General features: G+C 64.6%; 1 protein-coding gene across 1 annotated transcript; it reads right to left on the minus strand.

Moving 5' to 3' along the window:
• Positions 1–297: 297 nt before the first annotated feature.
• Positions 298–10,494, minus strand: USP43 (ubiquitin specific peptidase 43). Its single transcript, XM_036394830.2, has 15 exons — positions 10,247–10,494; positions 9,455–9,854; positions 8,367–8,507; positions 6,424–6,524; positions 4,751–4,843; positions 4,435–4,570; positions 4,007–4,130; positions 3,379–3,541; positions 3,116–3,227; positions 2,862–2,965; positions 2,484–2,561; positions 2,279–2,408; positions 1,804–2,152; positions 1,428–1,568; positions 298–917 (listed from the first exon to the last, which is right to left on the minus strand). The coding sequence occupies exons 1-15, from the start codon at positions 10,492–10,494 to the stop codon at positions 298–300; spliced, it is 2,940 nt and encodes a 979-aa protein (XP_036250723.2).
• Between the last annotated feature and the right edge of the window lie 5,875 nt (positions 10,495–16,369).

A 16,369-nucleotide genomic window follows, 5' to 3' on the forward strand; every position in this document is an offset into this window, starting at 1 on the left:
CCCCCCTGCTAGGGATGGTCCTGGTTTGGAATGCTTCTGGATCGGGATCTGGGGTGCCCTGGGTCAGGCAGGAGCCCCCATGTCAGGATTGCATTTGGGAGCCTCTGGCTCAGGGTAGCCTGGTTTGGTTTTGCTCCGGCTCAGAAGTCCCTGGGCTGGGAGCCCCCAGGTCAGGACACCCCCGGTTTGGGGTCCCTGGTTGAGGCACCCTTGTGGCGAGACGCCCGCCGTCGGGGAGCTCCCCGATCCGTTCAGGACCTGCTGTACAGCTGCTGGGGTGGTGCCCCCGTCCATGGCTCAGAAGCTGGACTCGGGCACGGCCGAGGGGCGCAGGGGCCCGGGGAGCTGCCGGCCCCGCTGCAGGGCGGCCCCGGGGGCACCGCGGGCGGCCAGGGGCGGCCCCGCCGCGGCCCTGCCCAGCGAGGCGGATCTGCGCAGCCCCGCCTCGGCCCGGGGGGGCAGGCTGGCCGAGCTCCGCGACCGCCCCAGCGCCGAGGGGCCGGGGGGGCAGCGGCCCGGGGCGACACCCGCGTCCCCCCGCGGCCCCGCGGCCCCGGGGCTGCCGGCACCCGGGGGCGGCCGGCGCGGGGTCCCCTCGGCGCTGGCGGCCCGGCGGAGCCGTCGGGGGGCGCGGGGGGGGCCCGGCTCCCCCTGTCCCGGGGGTGCGGCCGGAGCGGTCCGGACGCTGAGGCTGCGACCGTGCAGCCCCTGCAGACCCCGCACCGGCGGCCGCGCCTCGAACCCGCCTGCGGGGAAACCACGGTCAGGGCGGGCGGGGGGCGCGGCGGGCACCGGGGGCCGGGCATCCTGAGCCTCACCGTTCTCCGGGGCGCCGACGGAGCCCGAGCAGTCGGGGTCGGTGCGGGGCTCGGAGGCGGCCAGGCGGAACACCCAGTGCCCCGCGGCGGCGGCGGAGCCTATGGGGAGCGGCGGGCGTGGGCCGGGGGCACCGCCCGGGGGGACCCAGCGTGGGGAGCGGGGCGAGGGCCGGGGGTGGGACAGGGTGGGCTGGGAGTGAGCCGGGGGTGGGACAGGGTGGGGTGGGAGTGAGCCGGGAGTGGGACAGGGTGGGCTGGGGGTGAGCCGGGAGTGGGACAGGGTGGGGTGGGGGTGAGCCAGGAGTGGGACAGGGTGGGGTGGGAGTGAGCCGGGGATGGGACAGGGTGGGCTGGGGGTGAGCCGGGAGTGGGACAGGGTGGGGTGGGGGTGAGCCGGGGATGGGACAGGGTGGGGTGGGAGTGAGCCGGGGATGGGACAGGGTGGGCTGGGGGGGAGGGAGCACACGCGTAGAGATGGCGCAGCAGGGCTGTGTGCACACGTGTGCAGGGGGCAGAGACAGGCGTGAGCACCCGGGTGTGGGTCACACCTAGGGCTGTGGGTGAGCACACGGCAGTGCCGGGCTGCGGGGTCAGAGATTTGGGGCTCACCCGTGCCGGAGCCGGCGGCGCGGCGGCGCTGGTAGAACAGGATGTAGGCGCTGCGGGTGCTCACCTCGGCCTCGCGCACCCACTCCACCCGGCTGTCGTCGTAGCTGTACCAGCGCCCGTCCAGGGCGTTGCAGCAGAACGCTGGGGGCGAGGGGGCACGGGGTGAGCGGGGACGGGGGCTCTGTCCCGGGATGCCCCTGGCCCCAGGGTGCAGGGAAACACCAGGGGAGTGGGGCGGTGCTGGGGTACACTTCCCGGTGCTCTGGGGTGGCTGCAATGCCATCCTGCATGTCCCCTGCCCCCCGGCTGCCCCCTGCCCCGCCCTGCCCCACGACACCCCCATTGTACCCCCCCCGTCCCCCGTGTCCCCGCTCACCGGTGTAGTGGCCGCCCTGCATGCTGCCGTGGTGGTTGCAGACGGCGTACAGGTCGTACAGGTGGTCGCGGGGGCAGCCCGGGGGCAGGCGCAGGGGCGGCTGCCAGGGCGCCCAGCGCCCCAGGAGCTGCCCCCCGGGCTGGCCCCGCTGTGCCACGTGCGGGGCCATGTCCAGCCCCCGCAGCGGGAACCTCACCAGCGTGGTGAGCTTGTGCCGCTGCTCGGCCACCTGCCGGAAGCGCTTCAGGTGGATGATGAGGATGTCGGGCAGCGTCCACAGGCTGAGCTTCACCGTGCCCTGCTGGGGCACCTTGCAGTGCGGGCAGCGCCAGGCATCGTCCGGGGCCAGCTGGGGACACCACGTCAGGGACACCTCCCTCCCTCCCTGTCACCCCCGGCAGCTCCACAGCCCCCCCCAGCGCTGCAAGCGCCCGCAGCCCCTGTGCCAGGGGTGGGCCTGCCGAGGTGCCCCTACCTGCTCCTCCTTGGTGTAGAGCTGGAAGCACTCGTCCAGGGTGCAGCTGTGCTGCTGCCCGTGTGCCTGCTGCTGCTGCCGCACGCTCTCTGCGTCCTGCACCACCTCCTCCTGGATGCTCCCAAACAGCCTGGGGGGGACGTGGCACCAGTGAGGGTGACCTGAGTGCCAGGGCGTCCCCCCAGCCCGGGCACAGGGGACTCACCGCTCTTTGGTGCTCGTGTCCCACTCCACTGTCAGCCTCACGTGGGGAGGGCCCCCGGCCCCACACAGCTGCAGAGCCCTGAGGGGAGGACAGGGTGAGATGTCCCCAGAACCCCTGTCCCCATGGGAACACCTCCTTGCCAGCCCGTGGTGGCAGGCAGGGACAGCCACCACCTCCCACAGGGGGAACGCTGGGCCGGGGCCCCAGTGCTGGGGCAGCAGAGTGACCACCACTGTGGCCACTCAAGGTGTCACCACTGGCCACCCATGGCGACAACACATGCACAGGGACACTGTGCCCACTCATGGTGATGCCACTAACCACCCCCAGGGCTTGAGGGGATGTCCTGGGGACAGTCCTGTCCCTGCAGCCCCTTACCTGTCGATGGCAGGGTGGCAGAGAGGACGGGGATCCTGAGGGGACAGGTAGGTGCAGGGGGCCGAGCCCCCGGCCAGGCGGATCCGGAAAAGGGCTCCCGTGCCCTGTGAGGGGAGAGGGGACTGGGGTCACCAGGGGACAGGGATCCCCTGCCCAGCAGCAGCACCTGGCCAAGCCAGGCCTTGGGACACGGGGCAAAACCAGCCCCCAAATTCTGATGGCTTTGAGGGGACAGGGCTGTTCCCTGGGCTCACCTGTGGCCGGACCTCTCCCCGCAGGACCCCCCTCAGCTGGGCCAGGATGTTCTGCTGCAGCTGCTCCCAGGAGACACCGCGCTCCTCCCGCAGCACCAGCGGCGGCCCGAACCTGGGCACAGGCAGCAGGGACACAGGGCTGGGTGTCACACGGGTGGGAGTGGGCATGACAGGGTGGCAGGCAGGAGGCAGGACAGGGTGACAGGCAGGTGGCAGGCAGCAGGCAGGCAGCAGGCAGGCAGGTGCCAGGCAGGTGGCAGTACCTGGCGAGCTGCGGCCCCGTGCCCGCTGTGTTGCAGAGCAGCAGCAGGATGCGGCCGCCGGGTGCGCGGTGCAGGCAGTCAGAGGAGCGGGCGGCGCTGGGCAGCAGGCGAGGCCCCTCCGGCCGTGGCGCTGCAGGGGACGTGGGGAGGCTGCGGGGACACCCTGAGGAATGAGGGAAACAAGGGGCTCTCGTTAGCACTGAGTTAATTAGTGCCACAGGCCTGCCCAGCACCACCGGTCCCACCAATCCCAGCAGAGAGGACACAGCTCCCACCAATCCCAGTCAAAGAGATCCATTTCCACCAATCCCAGCAGAAACTGCCTCCCCCATTCCCAGTGGGGTGCAGCTGCACCAATCACAGCAGTGAGGATCCACTGCACCACCAATCCCAGCGACGGATGCGCGGCCTCCCGCCAATCACAGTGAGGGATCCACTTCCTCCCACCAATCACAGCGAGGGATCCACGGCCTCCCGCCAATCACAGGGTCCTTGCCGCCCCCCCGCCCAGCGCCAATCCCAGCACAGCCCGGGAGCTGTCAGCCAATCGGCGCGGGGCGGGCCGGCAGCCGCAGCCAATCGGCGCGGGGCGGGCCGGCAGCCGCAGCCAATCGGCGCGGGGCGGTACCTGCGCGCCGGGCGGGCGGCGGCTGGAAGGCGTAGACGGGCGCGGCCTCGCCGGCCGCCCGCAGCGCCTCGGGGTCGGACAGGGAGCGCAGGAGGCCCCGCGGGGACACCTCGGCCAGGATCACCTGCGGGACGGGCGCTCATCAGCACCGCGGGGCCGGCCCCGCTCTCCGCTCCTCGCTCTCCGCTCCTCGCTCTCCGCTCCTCGCTCTCCGCTCCTCGCTCTCCGCTCCCCGCTCCTCTCCCCGCTCCCCGCTCCGCTCCCCGCTCCGCTCCTCGCTCTCCGCTCCCTTCTCCGCACCCCGCGCCCCGCTCCGCTCCCCGCGCCCTGCTCCGCTCTCCGCTCCGCTCTCCGCTCCGCTCCCCGCACCCCGCTCCCCGCACCCCGCTCCCCGCTCCGCTCTCCTCGCCCCCCGCCCGCCCCGTTACCTGCTCGGCGGGGACGCGGCCCTCCCGCGCCACCATCTCCCGCAGGTCGGCCACGGTGCCCAGCAGCGGCACGGCCAGGCCCACCCGCACGAAGCGCCAGCGCTCACACTGCAGCACCAGAGTGACGTTCAGAGCCCTGGGGACACGGCGGGGACACGGCGGGGACACGGCTCAGCACCGCCGGGGCAGCCCCGCATGGCACACACCCACCGGGCACCGCTGCCGCCTGCCCCGGGGCTGCCGCCGCCTCCGCGCTCGTTATTTACCCCAACCAATGCAAATTGCTCTGCTCGGAGCTGCCGTCCCGCGGGCTCACCTGGTCTGGCGCAGCGGGATGGGCAGGGAGATGCACAGGAAGGGGTCGAAGGTGTTGCTCTGCTTCAGGCAGTGAGGGCACGTCAGGGAGGACCTGGCAGATGGATGGGCAGTGTCAGCACAGCAGGCACGGCCCCCGAGAGCCTGCCCTGGGGCTGATCCCAGGTACCACAGCCCAAATCCACCATCCCAGGTACCACAGCCCAGATCCACCATCCCAGGTACCACAGCCCAAATCCACCATCCCAGGTACCACAGCCCAAATCCACCATCCCAGGTACCACAGCCCAAATGCACCATCCCAGATCCGTCATCCCAGACACCACACACCAAATCCATCGTCCCAGACACCACATCCCAAATTCATCATCCCAGATACCAACAGCCACTGACTGCTGATTCTTCTTAATTCTGTTTTCTTGGGGGGAGGATTGGTTGGTTTTTTTGATTTGTTTTCTGTGTTTTGGGGTTTTTAGAGGGGGTTAATTTTTTTTTTCCACTGCCTTTTTTGTTCAACAAAAAGGGGGAAAATGAATTAAAATCCAAAGCAAAATCCCAAGTCCTCGTTATTTGTCACCTTGAAGAGCCACTGAGCTCCCTGGGAAACAGCCACACGAATTAATAATCCTTCAGTGCACAGACGGCTCTGGCACGTGGAACAGGGATAATTAAAGTGCCTTTTGCATATATAGGACGAGGGATTAATTGAGAGAGGAGGCAGGGCTTGTGATGCCAGATGTGTCCCCTGCTGCCTGCAGTGCCGTGGCTTGGGGACAGGGTGGCCTGAGCATGCCATGAGTGCCAGGCAGGTGTGGAAAGGGACCCCACTGTGGGCAGGGACAGCACCATGGGCAGGGGACACTGACACTGGAGCAGGTCACTCCAACCCTGTCCAACCTGGCCTTGGACAACTTTCGACTGTTTGTAGAGGAAGGAGCTGCGATGGCTGGGGTGGATGGATGGATGGATGGATGGATGGATGATGGATGGATGATGGATGGATGATGGATGGATGATGGATGGATGGATGGATGATGGATGGATGGATGGATGGATGATGGATGGATGGATGGATGATGGATGGATGATGGATGGATGGATGATGGATGGATGGATGATGGATGGATGATGGATGGATGGATGGATGATGGATGATGGATGGATGGATGGATGATGGATGGATGGATGGATGATGGACGGATGGATGGATGATGGACGGATGATGGATGGATGGATGGAAGGATGGATGGATGGATGATGGATGGATGGATGGATGGATGGATGGATGGATGGATGGATGGATGGATGGATGATGGACGGATGGATGGATGATGGATGGATGATGGATGGATGGATGGAAGGATGGATGGATGGATGGATGGATGGATGGATGGATGGATGGATGATGGATGGATGGATGGATGGATGGATGATGGATGGATGGATGGATGGATGGATGGATGGATGGATGGATGATGGATGGATGATGGATGGATGGATGGATGATTGGATGATGGATGGATGGATGGATGGATGGATGGATGGATGGATGGATGGATGGATGGATGGATGGATGGAGATCCTCCCCGTTTCATCCCTTCCCTGGGCTCACAGTGCCCACCCAGGGCTCACAGAAGGTCAAAGCCCCCTGTGCAGGATCTGTGCCCCACTGACCTGTACTGGGCCTGGAAGTGGCTCTGCACAAAGCTCTGCCCACGGGGGTGCTGGGTGCCTGGGGGGGACCTGCTGCCACTGCTGCTCCCGTCCTTGCCAGGCTGCAGGGGCAAGAGACAAGTGCTGAGTGAGGTGACGGGGTGAGGGGCGTGTCCTTCAGGGGCTCAGGGACACGTCCTAGGGATCCAAGCCCAGCTTTGGTGTCCCCATGGCACGAGGATGGGCTGAAAGTGATGCCAAAGAGACTCTGGCACCTGCCTGCCTGGCACTGCTGTGCCCTCCAGGCAGTGTCAGTAAAAAACCTGGGCTGTTCTGGGGTAAGACAGTGACTTTCTGGTGTCTCCATGAGTAAGATTGAAAATCACTGAGGATTTTGGCCGAGAGGTGGATTTTCCTCAATGCCATCTGCTGGCACCAGGTCCTGCTGAGCCTTACGTGTCCTGACGGTCTGGCTGGCACTGGGGTCCATCTGGAGTGGCTGAGAGGGGACCTGGATGGTGTCTGTGCCCTACAGGGCCCCCAGAATTCCCCAAAAACCCAAGGGGTGCCTCCTCCTCCTGGCAGCCAAGCCTTGGTGCCCACTTTGGTCCCCCCTCACCCCAGACATTTATTGGGGTCCCACCCCTGCTGGGCATCCCTCCCCAAGGACAGGGCACATGAGTGCCACTCGGGTGGCATCGCCAAAAGGAGCCAAAACTGGGGGGTGCCAGGCAAAACCGCAGGTGCTGAGGGACACACCAAGGGTCCCCTCCCTAGAGCCAGGTGACACAGCCTCCAGGTGGCACAGCCTCCAGGTGGCACAGCCTCCAGATGACACAGGCAGTGTCACACCACAGCTCATGGCACACATGGGCACTGACATTTAATGGGAGCTGCCGGGCTCCCCCAAAAAGCCTGGGGCATCCAAATGTCCCAGGGAAGGTGGCAGGGCTGAGGACAGCTCAGGTCGGGGCAGGGATGGCAGCAGGGCCCTGGTCAGGCAGCAAAGCCTCTCCAGAGGTGCTGGAGATGGGCACCACAGCCAGGCTGTCCCTGGGACAGTGCTGGAGGCTGGGCCGGGTGTCACCCCAAAGCAGGGACAGCTCAGTGCTGGGCCGGGTGTCACCCCCAGTGTGGGGACAGCTCAATGCTGGGCCAGGTGTCACCCCCAAAGCAGGGACAGCTCAATGCTGGGCTGGGTGTCACCCCCAGTGTGGGGACAGCTCAGTGCTGGGCCGGGTGTCACCCCCAAAGCGGGGACAGCTCAGTGCTGGGCTGGGTGTCACCCCCAAAGCGGGGACAGCTCAGTGCTGGGCCGAGTGTCACCCCCAAAGCGGGGACAGCTCAGTGCTGGGCTGGGTGTCACCCCCAAAGCGGGGACAGCTCAGTGCTGGGCTGGGTGTCACCCCCAGCGTGGGGACAGCTCAGTGCTGGGCTGAGCTCATGGGTCAAACAGCAACAGCTCAAATCCATCTCCTGCAACAGGCGGCGCCCAGCGGGCAGGAGCAGGCGGGGAAGGAGCAGGGAAGGAGCCGGGAAGGAGCCGGCAGGAGGAGGCAGGAGGAGGCAGGGAGGACCAGGGCCAGGGCCAGGGCAATGCCTGAGCGCAGATGGATTGAAGAAGACTTAATTACTCATTTTGCCAGCAGCAAAGCCGCCGAGCTGTAATTACAGCGGGTTTAGCTGGAGGCAGGGAGAGACGGGGGGGCTGCATCTCCTCCTCATCCAAGGACCAGGATGCCCCTAGAGCCGGGATGCTCAGCTGGATGGGCTCCTGCCCACACCCCCACTCTCCCAGCACCCCGACCCCTGCCGGCCCCGCAGCACTCGGCTCCCACCGCGAACCGCAGCATCCCCATCCCCTCCGGGGCGGGGCCCGGCTCCATCCATCGCCTGGCACCGCATCCCGGTGTCCTTGGTCCCAGACCTGGCCTGAACGCCTCCCCCGAGCCGGGGGCACCCACCTGCGTGGGGCCGCGGCTCTGCTGGGCCGGGGAGGCGGCGCCCAGGTCCTCGTGCATTCGGTCCAGCAGCCAGAGCAGGAACTCGAGCGCGTCGTGCTGAGCATTGCCCCGGAACTGCGAGCTGTGCTTGGAGACGATGTTCTGCAAGACACGGGCGGGGCGGGCGCTGATCAACGGGGTCACGCTCAGCACCCACCCCAACACCATCCCTGGAACAGCCTCTGCCCTGTCCTGCCTCTGCAGGGACATCACGGCCACGCCAGGGGCCAGCAGAGCAGTGGGGGCAGAGACAGAGGCTCTGTGGTGTCCCAGCTTCCAGCGGCCAGGAGGGGACACAGGGAAAACCGCAATGAAGTGAATGAAGTGCAGATGGGCAGGTCCAGCCATGGGGACCCTCGGGTCCCACCTGCCCCGAGCGCTCCGATGGCACCAACCCCGTGTAGCGCATCCCAGGGCGGGGCTCGGCTGCCCGGGAGCTCCCCCGGGCACTTTGCAAAGTTCAGTTTCTTGGCAGCACCGAGGAAATGTCACTCGGGCAGGGGACACGTGTCCCTGAGCGTGGGGAGCTGCGATGCCGGGCTGACCATGCTGCAATGCCCCTGGCACCCTGTCCCCTGGCACACTGGCAGAGCTGTGACACACTCAGGGACAGAGCCTGAGGCCACTGAATTTGGCTCCTGGGACAACATCCTGCCTTCCCCGTGATCCCAGCCGGCTCCAGCTCAACCTCAGGGCTCTGGGCACGGCCGGGGCTGGCAGCTCACCCACCCGGGGGGCTCCGGGGACAGGGGCCAGGCCAGAGGGAGGTGACAGCAGCAGGGCTGGGGGTGTCTGGCAGGGCAGGGTCCACGGGAGGGTGAGGCAGGGGAGCAGCTGATGTGAGCTGGGAAGGGTTCTGGGGGTTTGGGGGCGTTAGGAAGGGTGGCAGTGGGTTCGGGGGGCTGGGAAGGGTGGCAGTGGGTTCGGGGGGCTGGAGGGGGCTGTGAGCGGGGTGTGCCGGGTGCTGTGAGCCGGCTGTGCCGGTGCTGCTGAGGATGCCGCTGGGGCCGGGGCCGCGCCGGGGCCGCGGGGCGGGGGCCGCTCGGTACCTTGAACTCGGCGGAGAGCTGCGGGGTGTACTCGCGGGTCCAGAGCGCGCGGACCAGGGCCGCCAGCCGCTGCGTGACCTCTCCGCGGGCGCGGTACCGGCCCAGCGCCAGGCGCTCGGCCAGCGGCGCCGTGTTGCTCAGGCACTGCACCACGGCGTTCATGAAGCAGGTGTTGCCGTGGTTCCGCAGCCCCTGCGCGCCCGGCGGCCGCTCCCCGGGGCCGCCCGCTCCCGCCTCGCCCGCTCCCGCCTCGCCCCCCGGGGCCGCCGCCGGGGCCGCCCCGCCGAGCCGCCGCCGCGACCCCCCCCGGAACCCGCCCTCGTCATCCTCGGGGGCGGCGCGGCGGCCTCCGCGGCCCCCGGCCAGGCGCGCCCAGGTGCGGAGCAGCCGCCCGGCCAGGCTGCCCAGCGAGCGCAGCGCCCGCCGCCGCCGCCCGCCCCCCGCCCGCGGCCGCCCCGCCGGGCTCGCCCCGCCGCCCCCCGCCCGCCGCCGCCGCCCGGGGCCGCCGCCCGGCCCCGCCGCGCTCATGGCCGCGGGCGGCCGCCGCCCTGCCCCGGCCCCGCCGGCCCCGGCCCCGCCGCGGCGCGCATGGCCCCGGGCGGGCGCTGGGCGCCGCCGGTGCCGGTGCCGCTGCGGGGCCCGGAGGGGCCGGGCGGGAGGTTTTGTGCGCGGCCGGCTCCTCCCCCGGCCGGGCTGGCTCGGGAGAGGGAGACGGGAGGAGGAGGAGGAGGAGGAGGAAGAGGGAGCGGAGCGGAGGCGGGGGGAGCGGGGAGGCGCCGCCGGCGGCCGTGCCCCGCCTGCCCCGGTGTCCCCAGCGTCACCCCGGCACCGCCCGGCCGAGGCAGCCGCGGTGAGCCCCCCTCTGTCCCCTCCGCCGCTTTCCCGGCAGTGCCGTCCCCGCGCCCCGAGTGCTGCCCTGCTGCCCTCAGCATCGCCTCAGGTGTCACAGCGGCATCGGGGACGCCCCGGTTCCGCCTGCTCTGGGCGCGCTGGGCTGATAGCGGCACGATGGTCACCTCCGCACCGAGGTTTGGGGACATGATGACAGTTCCTGCACACAGAGTCACAAAACGGGGGTTTCCAGCCCAGTGCTGGCAGAGTCCAGAGCCTTTGGCCGCCTCCTGCTGCCCCACACTGTCTGGCACCACACGCTGGTGTCGGTTTGGGGTTCGGGAGGTGGAGCACGGTGACAGAAGAAGGGGTCGGGAGGTGCTGTTGGATGTCACGGTCCCTCCTCCCCTCAGGGCAGGTGTCCCTGGGCCGGGCTGTGAGCTCGGGGGTGGTGACAGCACGGTGACCTCCCAGGGGATGCCAGGCGGGGGTGGCGGGCACGGATCGGGCACAGGGCCGTGTGCTGCCCCTGGAGTGATCTCAGGCTGAATGCAGCTGCCGATGCTGAGCAGATGGAGCGGGATCAGCCGCCCGTGCATCCCCAGGGACGGCTCCGCCGGGCTCAGGAGCTGCTGATCCAGACAGGATTGAGGATTGAGCCCAGCCGAAGTTTCCTGCCGGCCACAGCCAGCTCTGGTTGGCACGGGATGTCCCCTGCGAACCTGGCTGGGGTCAGCCCTGCCCCCTGCCAGCCCTCCGAGGGAGCCACTGCCTTGTGGGGACTGCAGCTCCCACCCGGAGCCACCCTGGGGCCAGCCCGGGCACTCAGCCTCCTGCTCCTCCTGGGCAGGTGGGAATGGGGAGGGATCAGCCCTGCCGGGGGTGGTCCCTGTGCCCGGGGAGCTGCTCTGGGCTGGGGGATGCAGGGCAGGGGCTCAGGGCAGCTCCCGGCCCCGCAGAGCCCCACCTGCACCGTGGGGGCTCCCAGGCTGCCTGAGGAAAGCTGCTGGCACTGCCGGGGCTCTCGCTGGGCCAGAGCTTGGGGAAGTCTGGGCTGAGCTGAAATTCCATCTACAAACCCCCCCAGGCTCAGAGGTTTGACTCCTGGTCTGACTCTGCGTCCACTGCTGGAGCTCATTTCTCAGCATCCTCCTGGCCAGAGCTGTGAAATCCATCATTACAAAGCCAATAAATAAAATTGGGAAAGCATCCTTAACACCAGGCTCCCTGCTCCTATCCAAAGGTGCCAATCCATGCACAGAGTGTTCCCTGGGACACCTGGCAGGTTCCTGGCCCTGCTCCAGCACCCCCCACTGCAAACCCCAGTGCAGACCCCAGGAGATGGGAACTGGGATCTGCCAGAGAGCTCAGGGGCTGCGGGGCCTTTCCCGGCTGCATCCTCTAACAAGGGCAGGTTGTGCCTCATGCAGCGTGGGCAGAACGGGTTTATCTAGAGCAGCTCCGGGCTCACTGAGGAGAAAAGCACTTGTTGTTCCTCTGTGGCCGCTTTTGGCTGCACACTGGAGCCCCGAGCATCCCACGCGAGCCAGAGCTGCGGTGCAGGGAGGGAGAGGGAGCCCGGGCAGGGCTCCTGCAGAGCTCAGGGCAGCCAGAAACCCAAAGCAACTCCTCAAGGAAAGGGAGGAGAAGCCTGGAAAGGAGCGAGGGGAGGGGAGAGTCCAGAGGCAGGAGCTGAACGCAGGTTGGGTCAGAACCTGGTGTTTGTTAGAGGGGGAGGGATGGGAAGGGAGAGCTGACAAACACAGCCGAGGGAAATGGCTCTAAAACGAGAGAGTGAACTCAGTCCTGCCAAAAACTCCAATGCTGCCAGGATCAGGAAGTTAGGGTAGTGAAAGCCTTTATCCCGGGATCCTGGCAGCCCCCCCAGCTGCTCCCTGTGATGTCAGTGCAGGATTCTGACAGCACACATCAGCCAACGGCTGTAAACTGAATCAGGGCCTTTCCAGGCACAGGCAGAGGCATCCCGTGGCTGTCAGTGCATCCCCCCCGGCCCGGAGCAGGCAGAGGTGCCTTTCCCACAGGTAACTCCAGTTCATTCCAATTCAAGGCAGTTTGCACACCGGAGTGAGCCTCAGGAATGCTCACCGTGTCAATCTGCCTTTCAGTGGCACTGTAGTTGTCATCTTCCCTTTTTCAGGTCATTCTGAACGTGATGCCTTCCCATTCAGGCTAAATCAAATATTTATCAACGCTGCAGCATCCGGCACTGCTGGGTTGCGTCAGCACTTTCTCCCTAAAATGCCTTTTTTGGGATCCCCTGGCTCTCTCCAGCTCCTGCCTCTCAAGCTGCCATTTCCTGCTTCGGCTTCAGAGCAAATGTGGGGTGGGCAAAATCCGAGTGTCAAACACCAGGAAAGGGTGGAAAGGCTTGGTCCCTGTGCTGGAAAATTCCTTGTTGTCATGGCATGGACTGCCTGGGACAGCAGACAGCCGGGATGGGTACGAAAACACGGAGGGGTTGGCTTGGATTAGGGAGACACGGGGACAGGACAGCCCTGGGCATGGACATGAGTCCCTGTGCCAGGGAGACACTTGGATTTCAGGATAAAATCCTGAATAGATCTGAGCTGAACTGACTCAGGCCCCAGAGAAATCCATTTCCACGCTGCCAAATCATTGTGATAATAATAACAGCAAAAAAAAAAAAAAAAAAAAAAAAAAAAAAAAAAAAAAAAAAAAAAAAAAGAGAAACCTTCCTCCCTGCTCTGCCCTGGGACAATGTTTGCTTTCTTTGAGCCTCTCCCGCTCTCTTGGCACGGGCTGGGAACATCTGTGCTGTGGAGTGGAAATGTGCTTTCAGCAGCCCCATCCTCTCCCGGCCTGGGGGCAGCTGGGGGAGCCCGGGTGGGGCTGGCACTGCCCCCTCCCTGCCCCTCCCTGCCCCTCTGTGCCTGCGGCCGTTTTTGGGCTCCGGGCAGGCAGAGAAATCTCCCCCCTTGGAACCCCTCCCTCCTCAGCCTCTGCAGCTCGGATTGAATTATAGATAGCAGAGTGAGTTATTCCGTGCCCCATGAAAGATGCATGGGCCCTGCCTTTTTTGGGAGTCTCTTTGAGGAGGGACATCATCGGGGCAGGGAAATTCTGCTGTGCAGGGCTCAGGCTGATGAATGGAGCTGGCCATGCTCCGCTGGTTCGCAATGAAAGCAGCAGATAACCCCGAGCTGCAGGAACTCCTGCACTTTGTTCACAGCAATTCCCCTCGGGTTTAATGCATCTGCTCCATCCCTGGTGCTTCACGGAGCAGGCGTCTCCAGGCTCTCTCCACCCATTATCCTGCGAGCAGGGACTGTGATCCCGCAGCAGGACCTGGGCTGGGATCCACAGCACTGAGCAGAGACTGTGATCCCACAGCACTGAGCAGGGACTGTGATCCCACAGCAGGAGCTGAGCCAGGATCCACAGTGCTGAGCAGGGACTGTGATCCCACAGCAGGAACTGAGCCAGGATCCAGTAGTGATGACAGGGATGTGCCCACAGGGACAGGGATGTGCCCACAGGGACAGGGATGTGCCCACAGGGACAGGGATGTGCCCACAGGGACAGGGATGTACCAGAAGGGACAGGGGTGTGCCCACAGGGACAGGGATGTACCAGAAGGGACAGGGATGTGCTGGGAGGGACAGGGATGTGCCCACAGGGACAGGGATGTGCCCACAGGGACAGGGATGTGCCCACAGGGACAGCAGTGTGCTGGGAGGGACGGGGGTGTGCCCACAGGGACAGGGATGTGCTGGGAGGGACAGGGATGTGCCCACAGGGACAGGGGTGTGCCCACAGGGACAGGGATGTGCCCACAGGGACAGGGATGTGCCCACAGGGACAGGGGTGTGCCCACAGGGACAGGGATGTGCCCACAGGGACAGGGATGTACCAGAAGGGACAGGGGTGTGCTGGGAGGGACAGGGATGTGCCCACAGGGACAGGGGTGTGCCCAGAGGGACAGGGGTGTGCCCACAGGGACGGCAGTGTGCTGGGTTACAGGTCCTGCCAAGCTGAGCACGAGCCTGAAAGGTGACAGAGGCACCCAGAGCAGCGGCCTGGGAGGGAATGGCCGCTGTTTCCTGCAGCAGTGTGGCTCTGGGGGCAGCCACACCAACTCTGGCTCTCCGGTGGGTCCTCCCCTTCCTGCAGTGAGAGGTTTGGGGTGACCCGTGGGGACAGAGTGGCTCTGCTGAGGCCGGGCAGAGCCCTGATCTCCAAACCTGCCCCTCGTGCACCTCCACACTCTGCCCCAGGGGAGCTGGCAGTGCCAGAGCCCCTGGGACCCCTGGGCGGCCCTCACAGGGCCCCTGCTCTTTCCCCCACACAGGCACAGAGGTTTTGCCAGCCTGTCCCACATTCCAGGGCTGCTCCTGGATCCCCTGGCTGCTGCAGAGCCTGTGGAACCTGCTGGAGAGACTGTGGCTCACAGCACAGGGGCTCCAGAGGAAGGGAGGATTCTGACTGCATTCCTGTGCTGAAGGCTCCTTTAGTGAGAACGGGGGGTTTCAGGCAGAAGGAAGAGGATTTGTTCAGTGTTTGATGGGTGGCAGAGGGGCACAGGCTGAGAGGATCCCCCTGTGCTGTGCTGTGAGCAGGAAATGCTTCCAGTGGCACGTGAGGAAAAACAAGCAATGACACCTTTAAATGCCAGTCCCCAGCGCCTTCCAGAGCTGTCAGTGCAGGTGTGGAGATAAATCATCTCCATTAACCAAAACATCTGAGATCCTCAGCATTAAGGGCTGCAGCATTCTCTTCTGCTGCATTTTAATTGATGACAGAATTCTCCCAGGTCTCCAAATCCTTCCCTTGCATCACTTCCCAGGCTGCTGCCTGCGCTGATCTTTACACAAACAGCACTCGGGAGCTGTTGCTTTTAATCCTAGATGTGATACTGAGTTAGTAATAAGCACTTCTGCTGTGGAAATTTGGAGGCTGTTTGAGGAATCTGAGTGTGCCAGGCTGGAAACACCCAGGCGTTTCTAGCAGAGGCTGCACTCTCCAGAACCAGGTCCCTGAACAGAGCTTTAAACTGGACACTGCAAAAGAAGCAGCCCCAGCATCCCTGAGTTCCTTTGGGAACGTGGGGTTAAAAGCTTGGCTCGAAAGAGCTTCCCAGTAAATGCCAGGAGTTGGAGCTGAAATTTTTCCTTAATCAGGAGCAGACAAATTAAAATAAACACAGAAGACTGAATTTACACAACAAGTCATTCATTAAAGGCAGGGCAGAAAGGGAGAGGGAAGAGAGAGGGAGTGAAAGCAGAGAGCCTCCAAAAGGGAACAGATCCTACAACAGGGAACAGAGCCTCCAAAAGGGAGCAGAGCCTCCAAAAGGGAGCAGATCATCCAAAAGGGAACAGATCGTCCAAAAGGGAACAGATCCTACAACAGGGAACAGATCCTACAACAGGGAACAGAGCCTCCAAAAGGGAACAGAGCCTCCAAAAGGGAACAGATCCTACAACAGGGAACAGAGCCTCCAAAAGGGAGCAGAGCGCCCAAAATGGAACAGATCCTACAACGGGGAACAGATCCTACAACAGGGAACAGAGCCTCCAAAATGGAACAGATCGTCCAAAAGGGAACAGAGCCTCCAAAAGGGAGCAGAGTGCCCAAAATGGAACAGATCCTCCAAAATTGAACAGAGCCTCCCAAAGGCAGCAGAGCCTCCAAAAAGGAACAGATCCCAGCCAGGCTGTGCCAGGAGCCTCTGGGAAAGGTGGCAGTGACAACAGGGAAGTGTTGTAACAACGGCCAAGGCGATTCTCAGAAGTGGGGAACCCTTCACACCAATCTGAAAGGAGCACAAACCCCTGCTCCCCCTGAACCAGTCAGACCCATTTGTTCAGTGCTGTAGGGGCTCTTGGGGGGGATCTGGTAAATGCATGGCAGGAAATACAAAAATAGAGTCTCTAATTGCAAAAGTGCTTTAAAGTTGCCTCAGCTGTAAGGAAAAGGATCACCTGGGAGGCTGAGGAAGCAGCAGCCCCACAGCTCCTGCTCCAGCTGCTTGTGCAAATCTGGGGAATTCCAGACCAGGCTGGCAGCACCTGGAATCTGAGAATCCCACAATGGCTTGGGTTG

Source organism: Molothrus ater, chromosome 19 (assembly GCF_012460135.2).
Source record: "Molothrus ater isolate BHLD 08-10-18 breed brown headed cowbird chromosome 19, BPBGC_Mater_1.1, whole genome shotgun sequence".
NCBI lineage: Eukaryota > Metazoa > Chordata > Aves > Passeriformes > Icteridae > Molothrus > Molothrus ater.

Coding starts and splice junctions, on each gene's coding strand:
- USP43 (XM_036394830.2), bottom strand. CDS start 10,494: ATGTCCCCAAACCTCGGTGCGGAGGTGACCATCGTGCCGCTATCAGCC. Junction 6,525..8,366: donor AGAGCCGCGGCCCCACGCAG/GTGGGTGCCCCC, acceptor TTGCCCCTGCAG/CCTGGCAAGGACGGGAGCAG. Junction 4,131..4,434: donor GCCGCGTCCCCGCCGAGCAG/GTAACGGGGCGG, acceptor CCCGTCCCGCAG/GTGATCCTGGCCGAGGTGTC.